The following is a 16,776-nucleotide window of genomic DNA, read 5'->3' as shown; positions in this document are numbered from 1 at the left end:
CAGGATTCAATAGAGCCAATACAAAATACAGCATGGGTTCACGTTTCTTTGAAATCATGTGGTTTCCCTCTTAACATGCAGCTCTATCCTTCATTGAATAACCTTTCTGTGTCAAAGACGAACATCATACGTGTTTTCTACCACGCCTGGGTTTTTCTGAAGCTGCGTTTCGCTTTCGAGCATTTGCTAAAAACCCAGAGATTGAGGAGATTTGCCAATACCTTGAAAACAAGGAAAAAGCAAATGCAAGAAGACGTCCAGTCATTGTGAAAGTTCCCACATCTCTTCAGGTTCTGTTTGGACACTTTGGAAATTTGGCAGACCAGCCTTCAGACACTGCACTTACCTATAAATGCGGCTGCACTCGGATGTTTTGTCAGTTGAAGACGTTGCTGAGAGACAACAATGCTACGCAAGGTATAACTTTCTTTCTTTTTTTAGGTTACATTTTCTCAGCATTTCACTGCATGAGATTACATTCAGGCACATTCTGGAGAGTATTTTGGGGTTGAAAGAGTCACTTCGATGCAGCATATTTGAATTTCTTAGCCTGGTTTGATCCCTCACAACTGCACCGTCTCTGTGGAGGTTTGCATGTGACCGGCCCTGTTTCACCTCTCCAGGGTATTACAGGGAGCTTTGGAGCCGCTATCCACGGCCTCAACACCCCCCAGCTGACAGATGGTGTGATTAACAGGAGCAAACGGATGATGCTGGACACCCTGGGCGTCGGGCTGATAGGAACCAGGACAGCTGTCTTCAACAAGGCTCTCACATACAGCCAGGTAAAATATGTCTTATGACATCATATGTAAAAGTACTACATATTTAATGGGAGCGATTTGATCTTCACTGATGTAGAATGTTTTAGTAATATCTGTCAACCTGTGATCATCGTCATATCTTTTGGCCTCATCACAAGTCGTCTGTGTCAATCAGAAACTAAAACACTGAGCTGCTGAATGTGAAATATCTTTTACTGCTGACTAATGCATTGTTGAACTACCGTTTCCTGTGATTCATTTATTTTCCATGAGATGTTGACATGAATCTGATCACTGTTCTTCAATTCGTTGATCCTTTTCGGCTCATTTATGTATTCATGATTATATATGTTGGAAATGGGTAGGAGCGTCACGTCAGAGCACAGAGTTGCGTCCGTGTGATTGCTGTGCTCATAATACTGTCTGATTGCAGCTGTTCCGGTCTGACGAGAGGAGCAGTGTTTGGGGTAAATCAGAGCGCACGCTTCCTTCTCATTACGCTGCTTTCGTCAATGGCATCGCGGTAAGATCACTCAAATGAAGACACCCCAATGGACAGAAAACACAAACATGGAGGTTTGATCTGTGTTGATCTGCTCCGTCTCGTTGTTTGGAGATAGGTGCACTCCATGGACTTTGACGATACCTGGCACCCTGCGACTCATCCCTCTGGAGCTGTGCTACCCGCCCTGCTGGCGCTGGCAGAGACTCTGCCCAGACAGCCCTCTGGGCTGGACCTGCTGCTGGCCTTCAATGTCGGTATCGAGGTGCAGGGCAGACTCATGAGGTTCTCCAGAGAGGCCTACAACATCCCTGAGAGGTGGGATATTTAATAACCAACATCAGGCTCTTCAAGCTGATGTGCCAACGTTCTGTCCAACTGTAATTGTATGTGCAGGGAAAGTGTTTGAGTGATAAAGGGTTGAACACCTGCCTCTAGTGGCAGGTGGCCATGCAGATGGTTTTGGTTGGAGGTGGTGAATGGGTTTAGTTTGTGGTACAGCATTGAATAATCCAAGAGAAACTTCCCCAACCTTGATAATCCCTACACCTCACTGTCAACAGTTCTTCAGCAGAAAGTAGTTCCAATCAACAGAAAGACAAGCTGCTGTCAAGTCTTTCAAATATAATTTTAGACGCGCTTTTATGCCGTGAACACCACTAACAGTGCGAGCAGAAATATCACAGATTACCCAAAGCCTCGTGAAGAAAGTAGGGATAAAACGTCTTTCAACTGCTGTATCAGATAGGGCTCCAAAAAGATTTATTTACTGTAAAATCTGCAGATTATTTTCTTTATTAATCATTTGATCATTTGTCTTAAGCCCGAGGTGACGTCCTCAAACTGCTCGTTTTGTCTAAATACCAATGATATTCAACTTGTTATTACATAACCACTAAATGTGGCATCTCTGCATTTATTTGACTTGTCATTTCGCTCTAATCTTAAGGAACTCTGTATTAAAACCAAATAGATCCTAATGTGTCGGTCCTCTCCCCCAACCCTCTCAGATTCCACCCTCCCAGCGTGGTTGGGGTGATGGGTAGCGCTGCAGCCTCCGCTAAGCTCCTGGGTCTGTCCCCTGAGCAGTGCGGTCACGCTCTGGCCATCGCAGCCTCCTCTGCTGGGGCTCCCCTGGCCAACGCCGCCACGCAAACCAAACCTCTGCACATAGGAAACGCCTGTCGGAGAGGCCTGGAGGCCGCCCAGCTGGCCGGGATGGGACTGGAGGGGAATCCGGCCATCCTGGATATGAACTGCGGGTTTGGAGTTTACTACAAGGACTACAGTCCTTCGGCAATGGCAGTGCCTGCCTCTGCTGACTTCAGATGGATCCTGGAAGATCAGGACGTGGCCTTCAAGCGCATCCCCGCTCACCTGGGGATGCACTGGGTGGTGGACGCGGCTCTGGCAGCACGCGCAAAGCTGGAAAACACAGTCGGGAACTTTGACCTCAGCCAGATCAGGCAGGTCACACTCAGAGTGCCTCCATCCAAGTACGTAAACTGCCGCTTTCCCGCCACGGAGCACCAAGCCAGGCACTCATTCCAGTTCAACGCCTCCTCCGCCCTGCTGGATAACAAAGTGACGGTGGCTTCCTTCAGCGGAGCTCAGATCAACCGGCCTGCCCTGAAGGAGCTCCTGTCCAAAGTGGAGGTGGAGACCCCCAAAGACAACCCACCCAGCTTCGACAAGATGTACTGCGAGGTCGCGATAGAGACAGAGCAGGGGCAGACTCACGCAGCCAGATGCGACACCTTTTATGGCCACTGGAGGAAGCCACTGTGTCAGGAGGACCTGGTGGAGAAGTTCAGCGTCAATGCGTCCTCAGTGTTGTGCACAGAGGGGGTGGAGGGCGTGATTGACGTCATAGGGAACATTGAGAGGGTGAGGGAATGCTCAATCTTAAATTCATACCTGAGAATGACAAGCAGTCGAGACGAGCAGTTCTACAGCACAGGGAGTTAGTGATTAAACATCAAACCTGTGTGAAAACATTTGATGGTTTTTAACTTTCCCACAACAATCAGTGTAAATATTTGATATTCCTCATTTTCTTCCATGAGAGTGAGAAATAAAGCACGCTGAGAAAGTGAACTTTCAAATTTTATTGCATTTTTTTGTAACACGATACCGATCCACTGCATCAGCATATAATCCAGTAAGGTCGACTCTTGAGATTTTTGCTAAATAAATCAGACCATGTGGTGCACATCACAACTACAAACATGTTTCTGGAAGTGCTTTTGATCAAGGGGTTAAGATCGGTCTACCCCCCCCCCCCCCCTAATTATCTACGCGAGTTTCAGCACGTCCTGCACCATCGCCCCGATGCCATCGAATACCTCGTGTATCGGAGCATTGCACATGAACGCGGCGGTGGTGACCAGCTTGTTCTTCTCGTCCACGTGGGTCTGGCCGACGCTCTTACTCACGTGCTTGCAGCCCAACTGGTTGATGGCCGCCGCGGTGCCGGCAGTGTCGGGATACCTGAGAGAGGAGAGAGAGCACAGCGTTTAGCTGACCAGAAGGAGTCAAATGTTTATTTGTTACAAGTAGTCTGTGTGTTTAAAGACATGTGGCATGCTCGTAGGGCTGTACGAAAGACTGCTGTGAAAAATAGGATGCCAATTTTAAGATTTATATAAAATGTATTTAAAATAAAATAATGAATACCCTCAAATCAAAACTCGCAAACAGTTTCGGATTCTGTACACAATTGTCTTGGCTTTAATTTGGACAGATATTCTGAACTATGTGTTCATTGGGCATCACTTTATTTTCCCTTTTTGAGATCTATATATTTGTCTGTAGCACTTTGTTTGGGGGAAAGTAAGTACACCTGAAGTGGCACCAACGACCCCTCACTGTACAGGAAAACTGTCCGTTACGTACAACTACTGCAGGAACAGGAGCGCAAAGGTCTGTGAACGGGGACACATGTTCACGGCTGACAGTTTCTGTGAGCTAAACTAAAATCCATGCAGCAGAATCCCAGATATCGTCTTTTATATTCCACACATTCTTCTTCCTGGTCAAAACATGGCACCTACAATACCCACAATGCAACGTGTGTTACACTAGTGGCAGCTGATGTAGCAGCGATCCAGAAACAGAGACGATGAAGTCTGGTGACCACAGAAGGCTTTACGCGACTGTCTCCATGTACGCAGCAGTAACTGTGAGACGACAGGAGTTCCCCTTTAAGACAGATCTCGTCCGCTCGGCTCAGTCAAGACTCACTTGTCATCCTTCTCGATGCCGACGGTGACCTCGCAGCCGGGAAACACCTTGGCAGCCAGGACAGGTGAGATGCAGCAGAGGCCGATGGGCTTCCCCTCGCCGTGGAACGCCTGCAGCGCCGCCTTAACCTCGTCATTCACAGAGCAGTCCTTCCCCTGCACGGCCCACGTACAGAGGTTCTTCGCTGCCCCAAAACCACCTGAGAGACGTCGCAGAAAATGTGGTTATTCGAGTCGTTTGAACACTCGTTGGTCAAGGAGAAACCTTTTATGAGTCAGGAATATTATTAGTTAGAAATGGCCACCAATTTTGGTCTTATGGTTTATTTTCAGGGTGGACTCGAGAACCCTTCAGTGTATTTGACTCAAAAAACAGGTTGAGATCTTCTGCTGTGTAGTGGTGAACGAACCTGGGAATATAACGGCGTCATGGTCTTCAACACTGAGTTTAGCCAGGTCCTGGATGTTCCCACGGGCCAGTCTTGCGCTCTCCACCAACACGTTCCTCTTCTCCTCGGACGGCTCGCCCTTCAGGTGGTTCACAACGTGCATCTGGTCAATGTTGGGGGCAAACATGTTGACCTGCGGTGGATAAAGCAGAGGGGAGGATGCTCATTTCCATCAGAAATCATGAGAGCAAATAATGATTGTTCTCAACTGATGGTAATTTCTTCAAATCACTAATTCGCACTTCTATAAAAAATAAAAAAAATCACAAGGTTTCTGAACTCCACATGACGTAAAAATGAACCTTTAAAAGTTGTGCACAACATGTGCAATCAAACAATGTGGATGGCAGTTTGGTCTGTTTGATCCCAAAGCCTGCAGCAAGTGGATTCATTCTTCCGGCAGCCCCCCCCCCCTCCCTCTCCCCTCTCACAAAACTACACGACATCCATTTGACCGACAGATAAGTCTCCAACTTACACTTGCACCTCCTCTGCTCAGGTGGACCAAAACAGCGGAGGCCTCGTGGATCTCACTGCCGTCATAAACCCCGCAGCCCGCCAACACCACAGCCACGCGCTTGCCCATCTGTGTGGCGTAGGAACTGGTATGTACTGTCTGAATGGGCCTGAGCGTCGGTAAGTTGCGACCACAGTGGCGCAGCAGGGTGAGCATGGCGGACTGTCAGCGGAGAGGACGCCCCCCTTCTTCTACGTTTCCTTCTTCTGCAGTCACCAGCTGTCTCTCTGCGCTTCAGCGCCATCTTGTGTCTGAACCAGAGCACGGCTGCTGCTGATTGAAAGAAGAGGACGCTGAATGCATGTTAATAATTATTAATGGTGAGGTTAACACCTATTTCTTCTGTCATCTTTTTGTTGTCTTTTTGTCTCGCTCTGACATGCTGTTTTCTGTGATGATAATAGGTGGATTTCCATACTCCTAATGAATGAAGTTATATATCCTGCGGAATCCAAACGGTGAGACCTTCAGCCAGATGAGCCTGAATCCGGCCAGGTACGATCAGCAATCGTCCCTGCGCCCCTGAGAAGATTACATTTTTTCAACAAAACCGTTGTAGTGTGGTAGCAATAGTTTCATTCTGATATAATTACTTGCTTGAAATAGTTAAACTGTCCAGTTTTAAGAAAACTCATTTAACCAACTCTCGCTGGAAATTGATGAACAGATTACTTCAGTCAGGATTATGCAGAATGTCAGTTTAAGCCTGTACAAATATGAAATGTGTTTGAACAAACCACATGTTCATCAGCATAGGAAACTGGAATTAAAGTCAACATACGCACAATCAATCACAGTCACCATTTATCTGTAGGGCTCTACCGAGACAGAAATATTTATGCAAATCCATTCAGAAGGAGAAAAGAAATACATAAATATGGCCGTAAAGTTTAAACTAGCATTCAGAAGGAAGGTGCGGGTTCCAGGCTATATGCTGAGAAAAGTCACTTCCGCTGCTTTAATTCTGTCTAAAGAAAAACAGACCAATCACACCTGTTGACATCGTCACGAGGCCTGCAGCCTGTCAGTAATTGCACACTCAAAGTCCTGCCAGTCATAATCTGCATTCTGGGGACATGTGTCAACAGGTCACTTTAAATGTTCCAGCTAGTCTGGTGATGTTTGGACCAGCTGTCATGTGATTTCGTATCATCACCAAAACCACGTGACCAGCAATGAGGAAGTCCATCGGAGGGGAAGGATGATGGGAGCGCAGTCACCGTAGCCTCTTCTTCTTCGTCAGTTTTCGAGGCTTTAACATGGCTCACGCGCTGACTCTTATGTGTTTAAACGTGCTGCTGGTTGTTCCTGTAGCAGCTCAGTTCACTAACAATGGACAGCAGCGGTGGCCCGTTCCCTACAGGTAGGAAGACCGTAGACTCTCTTCTCTCCATGCTGATGCTGCTCTGTAAAACCATGTGACCGCTAACTAATGAAGTACCCCACTAGAATAAGTTCAAAGGTGTCTGTCGAACTTCTGATTGACCGCGTCTTAAAATACGATGATTGTTTATTATTCGGTCTAGTAGGACTTTTAGCTGAAAGGGAAGCCAGTTTACCAAGTTGTCTGGTGCGTTCACATGACTTTGGGAACTTTGGAATTCGGAGAATCTGGCTGAAGAGCACGTGAGAAATCAAATTAAAGTATACGACGTATTTTGAATTCCATCAATGGTGGAAAGTAACTAAGTATATTTACTCAACAACTGTGCAATTTTGACGCACTTCTACTTTAGTTGAGTTTTTTTTGCGCTTTCTGCTACTTTATGCTTCATACTACACGTCAGAGGCAAATATAATAATAGTTTTACTCCGTTACATTCATTTAATAACTTACTTGCTAGTTATTTTCCAGATTCAGCCTAATAATGCAATATGCAATATTACGTGATGTAATGCACCAACAATCATCATCAACAGACGGTTTGATCGTCGCCCTGCCGTGGACTCTTACTGTGAAGCCGTCTACCCGTTCTGTCCCACCGGAGACCGGGATGGACGCGTTCCCTCCGTGAGAGACAGCGACGTCATCTCAGTTTACCGACTGCAGACCCCTGTGTGGGAATTCAAGTATGGAGATCTGTTGGGGAAAGTTGTAAGTTCACGAAGTCCTCTTGTTGATCAGTTGAGCTAGTTTAGAGTCCGTAGAATAAAACATAACCAGGTAATGCTGGTAAAGATGCATCATATTTCGTATAGTCTTAATTCTGGACTTATTATTGAGTGTTTGACCAAAAGTTGAATACAGTCTGAATGACATATGCCGTGTTTTTTAATACAATTAAATAAATAAAACTAACATGTTTCTTTAACTTTTTTTGTCTCAAAGAGATTGATTGAGCTCACAAATCAAATTTTTATAAAAATTTAGTTAAACAAGTTCAAATGAAAAGTAGTCATTATATAAATATTTTGTTTTAAATTTTACTTAGTTTAATTACATAAAGTAATTTCCCCTGTGTCAGTTAATATAACTGATAAAATGCAGATTTGGCCAGGGGAAATACTTGTATAAAATATTTCATAATAATAACCAACAGTGGCCTCGCCTGAAATCACCGTAGTTAACACTGATTGTCTTTGTGTTGTTGATCATTTTCTGAAATTGAGATGAAGATACCACAGTGTTGCCGTAGATGTTCTCTGACACAGACCGGTATTTAAAGACAGTATGGCTGTTAAAGTGGAAGTGCGACTTTATTCATCGATACACAGCTGCACACGTCTACCCACGAACAGAGAGCCGATGTAATGCTTCCGTTTGGTTCACAGCACATCATGCACGATGCCGTTGGGTTCAGCAGTTCAGAATCAGGCGCCAACTACACCATGGAGTGGTATGAGCTGTTTCAGCTGGGTAACTGCACCTTCCCTCATGTCAGGCCCGAGGTGTTCGCACCTTTCTGGTGCAACCAGGGAGCCGCCTGCTTCTTTGAGGGGATCGATGATGTACACTGGTCACAAAACGGCACCTTGGAGAAAATCGGAGAACTCTCAGGTAAGACGTCACATGTGTAGTCTTGTATCTTGGCTCTTGGAGACCAAAAGACAATATAAATACAGTGATTGAATTTGTTTGGAACCTATATGCTCTGGCGTCTAAGAACATTGACAGATGAAGCTGGTAATAAACTACATTTGTATTAATCCCATGTATCCCTTGTCCTAAAACTACTCAAAATGCTTATATGAGCCACACATGTCCACTTGGGGACATGTCCTTTCATTATTGTGCAGTTTGATTTGTGTCAGTCCCACTAACAGTCTTGCTGGTGCCGTAAAAACTCACTAGTACACCAAATGTGTATAAATCCCCAGTTGAAAATAGTCCCCATGCACTATTTACTCCCGTCTGAGTAAGTTTTGTTAAAAACTACAGTGCCCAGCTGTTGCAGCAAATAACTTTTTTAAATGAAACAATATTTGCCATTTTTAAAAATGTACATCTTTAGTGGGATCAAATGGGCTGAAGTCAGAGCACCCAGACAGGGAAGTGAGGTCAGAGGGTATTTAGAGACCAACTCACACATTGCTGGTTTTGGTCTTTTCATGAGAGTTGTTGAAAATAAGAAAAAAAGATAGAAACAAATGTATTGTACTAGTCCATCTTGTGGCCAATGAATAATGGCTGCCAATATCAGGATTCACTGCATAAATACGGTATTCCTGCCCACAACCACGAGAATCGTATTACTTTGTACGCAGATGATGTTTTAACGTTTGAATAATCTTTCTCAGTACCGCCTCTTTTGGACCATGGGAAATGTCCTATGGCCAAGACGGTCAGCTTAATGAATGTTTTGCATTATATAATTAAAATAAGGCCACTTTTGAGGCATAATAGCTAACCGGTCCCACACCAAGAAGGTTGTGGGTTTGACAGTTTATTTCCCATTGCATTCTGGGAGCAGCTAGAACACCTTCCTTGGCCCAGAAATAAACTGAACTTTCAAAATGCTGCTCAGTCACCGTGATGTTTTAATCATCAGTTGTGTGACTGATTGGAACTTCTTTGGCACAGTTATTTTCACATCCTCCCTCTGGACTTCCTGCTCGGTGTTTCTGGTATTAAAATCGTGTCTTTCTTTGTCCAGGGAGCCAGTTCAATGACATGGCCCAGTGGGTCCAGGACGACAACAACACCGGGATCTACTACGAGACGTGGACAGTTCGCTCCGACCCCGGCCCCAACGCCACAGTGTGGTTCGAGTCTTACGACTGCTCCCAGTTTGTCCACCGCACATACAAGAAGCTGACTGAGCTGGGAGCCAAACTATCCAGCAGATCCCAAACCAACTACACCAAGCTCTACCTGTACAGCGGAGAGCCCACCTACCTCGGCAACGACAGCGCCATATTCGGACAGCCCGCCCTGAAGAACCTGGCAGTGGACATCCGTAACTTCTACCACACATTCAGACCACACCAGTCGTTCGCCGACTTTGCCGTCAGTCTGCTGGAGGCTTATGAAAAGGTTGTGTTGGAAAAGAGCTTCTACCTCTACTACAACTTTGAGTACTGGCATCTGCCGATGAAGCCTCCCTATGTGCGGATTACATATGAAGAGGTGCCTTTGCCTTAACAAAAAACTTTTAATGGTTTTCTGCAAATTTTCATGAATGGTAAATCTGTTTTTTATTTCAAATATATTAATAAGAAACTGAGATAAGCAGCACAAATCTTCATGTTGAAGAATTTGAAAAGTTGTCGATCAAAGAATCCTTGAGATGTGTTAATGCATAACATTACTCATAACATTTACAAAGCTATTCATATTTTTTATATTTACTTCAATTTGTCAGATTGCAGTCTTCTTCTTGCACGAGAACTTCTGAGTGCTCAGAAAAACATGGAAATTTAGAATTCCATGACAACTGCCCAAACTGATGAAGATCAGAAAAGCCACTAAATATACTTTAGTGTGTAGAGTCGAAATCTCTCGTGTACTTGTTTCAATAATGGCCCCATTTCTACTTGTGCATTTAATTTAACTAATTCAAATGACTGCAGTGTTTGGAAAATAATAAAACAGATGGGAAGAGTACATTCACAATGTTTTTATTGTCAGTATAAGATCACGTCCAAAACAATCATTTTAATTTCATGACAGGTGACCAGTTAAGCAAAGTAGACCAAGCATCCGTACAGAAGCAACACAAGGACCGCGTCGACACCAGCTCGCTCCTCACAGCTCTCTGGAGGACTCTGAACTAATGAGGCATTTCATCTGGATTCAAAGGAAACCGGTTTAACTCATCCAACTGACATTTCCAATAAATGCCGATAAAGAACAGGGTCAAATGAAAACCAGTACAGTATTGAAACACAACACCTTCACGTTAGAGCCGTTTAATGCACTGCACAAACGAACAACAAGTCCGGAGACATGCGACTGAACCATTGAGATGCTAATGCACAGACAACCAGCACAGGTGTCCAAGAAGCACTTCCTGCAACAAGCGATTCAGTTACATGGATAAGAGGAATGGCAGAAAAAGTCAAACCTACAGCTCTACAGAAATGCAACGTTGTCCACGACTGATAGCTTGTCAAAGTATGACATGTCTTCATGACACTTTTTGAAATGTAGGCTGAGAGTCTTTGTTTGGTCTATTTCATTACCCATCCTGAAAAAGGTGTGGAGCAACTTATTTACAGCCGTTGTCCTGCTGGAAGATGAATCATCTTTCAGACAAAACCAATGGCGGGGTTTGATTCACGAACTGTTTAGGATTGAAAATCTCTCCTGTGTGTTGATGAATTGTTTAAAGCTTGTGGTAGTGGACTCGAAACCTTTGGACCACCGACGAGCAACAAAATTAGAGTGACTGGTGAAAAAAACCGACTCTCTGCTGATCTGCTCGCTGCTTCTTTGTATAACCGAAAAACAAAGATTCTATATCAATGAATTACAAAGCATATCTTCTCCTAGTGTACGTTCTACAGTATGAAAAATATTCATCTAGCAAAGGATAACTCACACTCTGGTTGTACAAAAGACACCAGCTGCTGGTTCAGGAAACGTCAAACCCTGACAGGGCGAAATAGAGAAATGGGTACATTTCTATTCATAATCAAACACAGCGTTTTATATACAGACGCTTCCTTCTTAAAGGAAAATAAAAAGTTAGTTTCACTCCAACTTTCCAAATCTCTTTCGATGTGTTTTGGAACATCTGTAGAGACGGAATGAAAAGATGAATACGGCTTGCTCTCCTGCATGTACAGCGTGGTGACACCATACACAGCACAGGAGGGCAGACGCTCCAACAGGCAAACAGCACAACATACAAGTCAAAAAAATATATATATATATATATACATATATATATATATACATATACATACACACGTATATTAATTCAATGCACCCGGGAGACACAAAGGGTTAAGTTTTGCATTGTAAGCTAATAGCTGCAGACAAGTCTGTTGAACTATTATGAAGCAAACTCAGCCTCTTCTACCTCCAAACAGTGCGCTATCTATATTTACATAGAATCCTTTGTGCTTTATTACTTCAATATCTGCTTCAACAGAACCCCGGAACAGTAACTCATTAGAATCTGGGTCCAACTAACACTAATTGGAGCATTATAAAGAAAGTGTCCGTGCTTTCATTAGGGCATCATTTGGCTTTTCATGTAAGGTGCTTCTGTCACATACAACGGACACATAACCTCGAATGTCATATTGTGTTCGGGTGCAGAGCTGCTAGCTCAGACTGGAGTTAAGGAGGCCAAGTGGCAACGTAACAACATGCAAATGTGCCCCTAATCTTACCCAATTACTCCACAATGTTACAAACATTAACACACACACTCTCACATACATACATACATACACGGACGGCCGGACACACACACACACATCTCCCATAATGTAGACTATCATAACCAGGCTACAATGTTCATACAACTCAATCTGCAGTTGTAAAAACGTAGTTTTCTCGTCCTATACTTCCACCTTCTCTGGTCTGTGTGCTGAGTGTTTAATATTTGAAGAAGCCGGCCTGGCGAGTTCTCGCTCCAGATTAAGCACAGCGGGATTCCACGGCCTATTTTGAAGCTGGTTTTTGTAGTGATGGCATGAGATGATAACATCGTATAGGTGTCCACATTACATCCCGGCTAGTTTACGCTCTCCATGTTGGCACCAAACATTCCACTACAGCTGAGCGTTTAAAAGGCTTTTCCATGCAAACACGGAGGACGTGAAAGTTCCACACCATAAACTAGACGTACTGTGTGCCTCTTTGGCTGCACTTTACCAGGTCGGCATCATGTCTGGGAACCAGACCCGGCCCAGGTGCTTGGAGACCTCCCAGTGGATCTCATCCAGGGAGTATTTGTGATCTGGAATCAGCACCTCCTCCATGATGGACAGCTGGGAGAGCCTCCGGCCACACAGCTTGACAAACTCCACAAACGCGCTGCAGGAGACCTCGCACTCGCCCAGGCCGATGGCTGACAGCTGGGTGCAGTGCTTGGCGATGCGGATCAGCTCCTCATCCAGAGGACGCAGGCCGTTGGCGCACACCACCAGCTCCACCAGACGGGGGCAGTGGAAGCCGACGCGGCCCAGGACCTCCTTGCTGACTGAGCGACCGAAGTAGAGGTGCGTGACCGGGACCTCCTCGTTGAAGAAGGGGCCGAACTCGTCCTCGTAGAGGAAGAAGTACATGACCAGGTTGAATTTGGGCGAGTGGCGCACCATGGCGTCCCAGCTGCTCTTCTTGATGGTGTGGAAGTGCTGGCCGGGTTTCTCACTCACCACGTCGATGCGCAAATGTTCCAGATGGACGTGTTTCTCCGAGGAGAGGGCCAGCAGGAGTTCATCACTCAGGAGGTGGTAGTTCAGTGCCAGCTCTCTCAGGCCGTGACACTGGTCTGCCACGCACAGGATGCCTGCAAATACGGACAGATTAAGCTTTTTAAATCGAACTCATCATGAAATCCAGTTATTATATTTCTTAAACGGGGTGGCAATCGACGGGGTGGCAAATATTGCTCCAGATGTCTACTATATTTGCCAGACGAGTTGTAGTTGAGTTGCGGTACCTGCTGGGGAGACGTGAGGGCAGCTGCTCATCTTCAGCAGTCTCAGGGTGTCACTGTTGTTGGCCACCAGGACCTTCAGAGACGGATCGTCCACCGGCGTGTCGTCGATCTTCAGCGAAGACAGCGATTTGGAGTTGACAAACACCACAGTCAGAGCTGAGATGAAGTGAGACTGTGGAAGGAAAAACTGTTTGAATGAATTATAATTTGTATGGTCAGAGCCTGACTGCACCTTTTTAGAAGTGCCGACCAAGAGGGCAGGTCACAGTTTTTGGTGGGCATATTTGAATCTTTGGTCAGTCACACAGAGACACAATGGATGTTAGTCAAACGACGTTGCTTTGATTCACCAATTATAAAATGTATATTTATCAATAATAGACTGACAATTTAAATTAATATATCTAGAACATATCTAAGTGAAGTGTATAGAGGTTTAGAATCCAATAATCAAACTCTTTTAGCTCATGCAAGCCTGTCCAGACTGGACTTTTCATCTGATGTGGCAAACGAGTTAAAGAAGAAGTGCTGCATGTTCCAGCGTCCCTTGTGAGGGTTCACTTGCTGCAGCACTGTCTGCCTCCTCAGGTTTGGGCAACTACTACGAACTGGACAACACTTGTATCTTGAGCTTTAGTGCACTTCATCGTACCTAGAGTATGACAACTACAGAATGCATGATCCACGTATAATTGATTGTAGACTGTACATGTGTGCGTATGAACGTTTTCAATTTCAATGAGGAGTCACAAAAAAAAAAGATCTCACACTAAGAGAACAAAATAAAACTAAAAATAACGTCCTGTGCCCTTCGGAGGAATCCTTATCCTTGGTCATGCATGAGAACAGACACTCAGATAAAAACTATCCTGTCAATCAACTATTACCCTGCTCAGCCACACCTTTTAGGATACACCAATAGCATTAAAGGCATAAGCGATATATGATGAAAATAAATAGTCAACCATAATGGAAAGAGTTCATTTGATTTTCCTTGTAAATCTGTCCCAGACCCCTCGGTTTTATGCCAATTGTACCTTTGGAACCTCCATGAAACTGGGCCTGGCTGTAGAAATGAGCCCCAAGGTCTTCAGTGAGCAGTTCACCAACTGGGAGAGGATGTCACATGCTGCTTCTGCAGACTCTGTACTGCTGTCCACCTGCAAGCACAAACAAACATTGGGTGTCACTTCAGAAGCATAAAAACAACATGTTTGAACCAGCCGGTGCTGACGCATTGTAAACACAGAATCAGGACGTATACTTTTACACAGACGCAACAGCTTTTCCACCCTTGCCTTGAAGCTGACGTACTGCAGGTGGTTGGAGTGCCTCTTTATGATCTGCTTGATGAGGTCCGGGTGTGTGGCTTTGAGGTACGAGCTTGTTGGCTGGTTAAGCTCAAACTCAAAGCATCTCCACAGCTCGGGCATGTGGAAAGCCTGGTTCCACCTGCGGCACACCTGAGAGGCAAAAGCCCGATCCAGCAGCGGAAGGTACTGGAAGACGTGCAGCAGGAGCTCCTGAGGCAGTCGCACCCAGTCACTCTCTGGTGTCTCACTGGCCGCCGCTGCCTCGGCCTCCTCGCTCGTCTGCATCCGCACCTTCTTGCAAGCCTCCGGTGGGCTCTCACTGGAGGAGCTGTCGCTGTCCTCCTCTCCTCCTTTAATCCGCTTCATCCTGAAACATTGAGGTGAATTTGAATTGCTTGATTGATCACAACCTTAATAGGTCTACTCACTAGTACATTTTAATGTGTGTGCTATATCTTAATGTATTATACTGCTGCATCAAGTGTGACGTTATTAGAACACTTATATTCTCTCAATAGAATACAGTTGCTACATTACACAATAACATGACCAGTTATATCTAGCATTACTTAGCGTTGCTTCAGAAGCTTGATGTTGAGCTATATTGGCGGGAGGCCACGCCATCAATGCTTATGTTGAACTGAATGAACAAGAAACTGTTTCCATTGCTCCCCAAGTTAACGAACGCAGTGACAGCGTCAATTAAAGTAGCTGTTAGATCAGGTAAGCTAGCTAGTGTTAACATGAGTCAAATGTATGTACAGCTAACGTTAGCCATTTAACGTTAGCAAACTCGTTGTAGACATCTGCAAACCTCCAAATTATACTTTGCACTTAACGTATATTAAAACCATTATATACAGAATGACACAGCTGCTTCCATGACGCGTTAACAACAACACGTTACCTTGTTTACACTCAGCTAGCTTACTAACGTTAGCTGTTAGCAGGGAAATCAGACACTTGAGCCCGGGCCCACGCTGGAAAAGCTCGTTCGTACCAACCAAATAACATGCATTGGACCACAATGACCAAGCCGTTGGACGAGAGAGGAGCGAAGAGAGGTTGTCAATGCAGAAACGGACAGATTCTGCACCTCCGCTTGGTTGACCTAATTCTTTCGCGGGAGTTTCGGGCGAAGCGTTGTTGTTGTTGTTGTGACAGCAGCGGTGCACCATGGGTAATGTCATGCAAAATGGCTGTTGGTAAAGATAGTCTGTGCTCGGATGATGACTCGCTCACACGAGTCAGAAAAAAAATAAATATATATATATGTAGATGTAACATATATACATATACATACATATATATATATACGTAGATGTATACATATATACATATACATACATATATACATACTGTTGGGATCTAAAGGAGCGTGTTTGGGTTATCAGCATTTAAGAAACTGAATTCTTGACATCAATAGAATTATTGATGTATGTAACAATTATTAATGATTATTAATATAAACGGGGCACCACCCTGCGAACAGGGACCAATAACCAAACGATAAAACTAAGTCTCATAATTAGTAGTCACTCATAATGTCAATAGTCTGCGTATGACTATACATTCAGTGACAGTGAAGGTTTTTAAGTTCGAGCACAGGCTACTACATACAGTCTTATCAAATACATATGCACAAGTAATCACAGACGACTGCTCCTGAAAGTATAACAGAGTTTATTGAATCAAAATAATAAATGATCAAATCAATTTATATTGCAACCAACAAACGTTATCATACGATTTTATATGCCTAAACTAAAGAATGAATAAAATGGATGAGGGTGTATGTCTGTGTGTGTGTGTGTGTGTGTCTGTGGGTGAACAGGAAGGAGTCTTACAGCTACGCTAAAGACTACAAAGATGGCGGCGTCGAGTGACGCGGGCCAAAGGGGAGGGGCCTTAAGAACTACAGCTAAAAACTAC

The 16,776-nt window shown here is 44.6% G+C and overlaps 4 protein-coding genes across 5 annotated transcripts; 2 read left to right on the top strand and 2 right to left on the bottom strand.

Moving 5' to 3' along the window:
• Positions 1–368: 368 nt before the first annotated feature.
• acod1 (aconitate decarboxylase 1) lies at positions 369–3,234 on the top strand (the record flags this gene model as incomplete). Its single annotated transcript, XM_079276588.1, has 5 exons — positions 369–417; positions 589–785; positions 1,198–1,287; positions 1,385–1,584; positions 2,277–3,234. The coding sequence occupies 5 exons, from the start codon at positions 369–371 to the stop codon at positions 3,232–3,234; spliced, it is 1,494 nt and encodes a 497-aa protein (XP_079132714.1).
• Positions 3,235–3,359: 125 nt separating this feature from the next.
• On the bottom strand, positions 3,360–5,651 carry LOC306783274 (glutamine amidotransferase-like class 1 domain-containing protein 3, mitochondrial). The gene is made up of 4 exons (XM_079276857.1): positions 5,436–5,651; positions 4,919–5,090; positions 4,510–4,708; positions 3,360–3,756 (listed from the first exon to the last, which is right to left on the bottom strand). The coding sequence occupies exons 1-4, from the start codon at positions 5,628–5,630 to the stop codon at positions 3,561–3,563; spliced, it is 762 nt and encodes a 253-aa protein (XP_079132983.1). The 5' UTR covers positions 5,631–5,651; the 3' UTR covers positions 3,360–3,560.
• A 1,018-nt stretch (positions 5,652–6,669) lies between these two features.
• Positions 6,670–12,700, top strand: cln5 (CLN5 lysosomal BMP synthase). Its single transcript, XM_079276777.1, has 4 exons — positions 6,670–6,837; positions 7,395–7,569; positions 8,247–8,472; positions 9,569–12,700. The coding sequence occupies exons 1-4, from the start codon at positions 6,734–6,736 to the stop codon at positions 10,054–10,056; spliced, it is 993 nt and encodes a 330-aa protein (XP_079132903.1). The 5' UTR covers positions 6,670–6,733; the 3' UTR covers positions 10,057–12,700.
• On the bottom strand, positions 11,207–15,980 carry fbxl3a (F-box and leucine-rich repeat protein 3a). 2 transcript variants are annotated; one of them, XM_079276775.1, is made up of 5 exons: positions 15,845–15,980; positions 14,830–15,211; positions 14,569–14,691; positions 13,532–13,703; positions 11,207–13,378 (listed from the first exon to the last, which is right to left on the bottom strand). In XM_079276775.1, exons 1-5 carry the CDS (start codon positions 15,856–15,858, stop codon positions 12,738–12,740), a joined length of 1,332 nt encoding a protein of 443 aa, XP_079132901.1. In that variant the 5' UTR covers positions 15,859–15,980; the 3' UTR covers positions 11,207–12,737. The 2 variants fall into 2 exon arrangements, with proteins under 2 accessions (XP_079132901.1, XP_079132902.1); XM_079276776.1 differs by having other exon boundaries at positions 15,752–15,955.
• Positions 15,981–16,776: the final 796 nt, after the last annotated feature.

This window comes from Melanostigma gelatinosum, assembly GCF_949748355.1.
Source record: "Melanostigma gelatinosum genome assembly, chromosome: 10".
NCBI classification, from domain to species: Eukaryota; Metazoa; Chordata; class Actinopteri; order Perciformes; family Zoarcidae; genus Melanostigma; species Melanostigma gelatinosum.
Note: the sequence above shows the minus strand (reverse complement) of the source record. Positions and strands in the feature narration are given on the sequence as shown.

Excerpts from the sequence above, each read along its gene's own strand:
- LOC306783274 (XM_079276857.1), bottom strand. The coding sequence starts at position 5,630 with ATGCTCACCCTGCTGCGCCACTGTGGTCGCAACTTACCGACGCTCAGG. Across the intron at positions 5,091-5,435 it reads TGAGCAGAGGAGGTGCAAGT|GTCAACATGTTTGCCCCCAA; the intron begins GTAAGTTGGAGA and ends TATCCACCGCAG. Across the intron at positions 3,757-4,509 it reads GGCATCGAGAAGGATGACAA|GTATCCCGACACTGCCGGCA; the intron begins GTGAGTCTTGAC and ends CTCCTCTCTCAG.
- cln5 (XM_079276777.1), top strand. The coding sequence starts at position 6,734 with ATGGCTCACGCGCTGACTCTTATGTGTTTAAACGTGCTGCTGGTTGTT. Across the intron at positions 6,838-7,394 it reads CGGTGGCCCGTTCCCTACAG|ACGGTTTGATCGTCGCCCTG; the intron begins GTAGGAAGACCG and ends CATCATCAACAG. Across the intron at positions 7,570-8,246 it reads GAGATCTGTTGGGGAAAGTT|CACATCATGCACGATGCCGT; the intron begins GTAAGTTCACGA and ends TTTGGTTCACAG.
- fbxl3a (XM_079276775.1), bottom strand. Across the intron at positions 14,692-14,829 it reads TGCAGTACGTCAGCTTCAAG|GTGGACAGCAGTACAGAGTC; the intron begins GCAAGGGTGGAA and ends TTGTGCTTGCAG. Across the intron at positions 13,379-13,531 it reads CCCTCACGTCTCCCCAGCAG|GCATCCTGTGCGTGGCAGAC; the intron begins GTACCGCAACTC and ends CCGTATTTGCAG.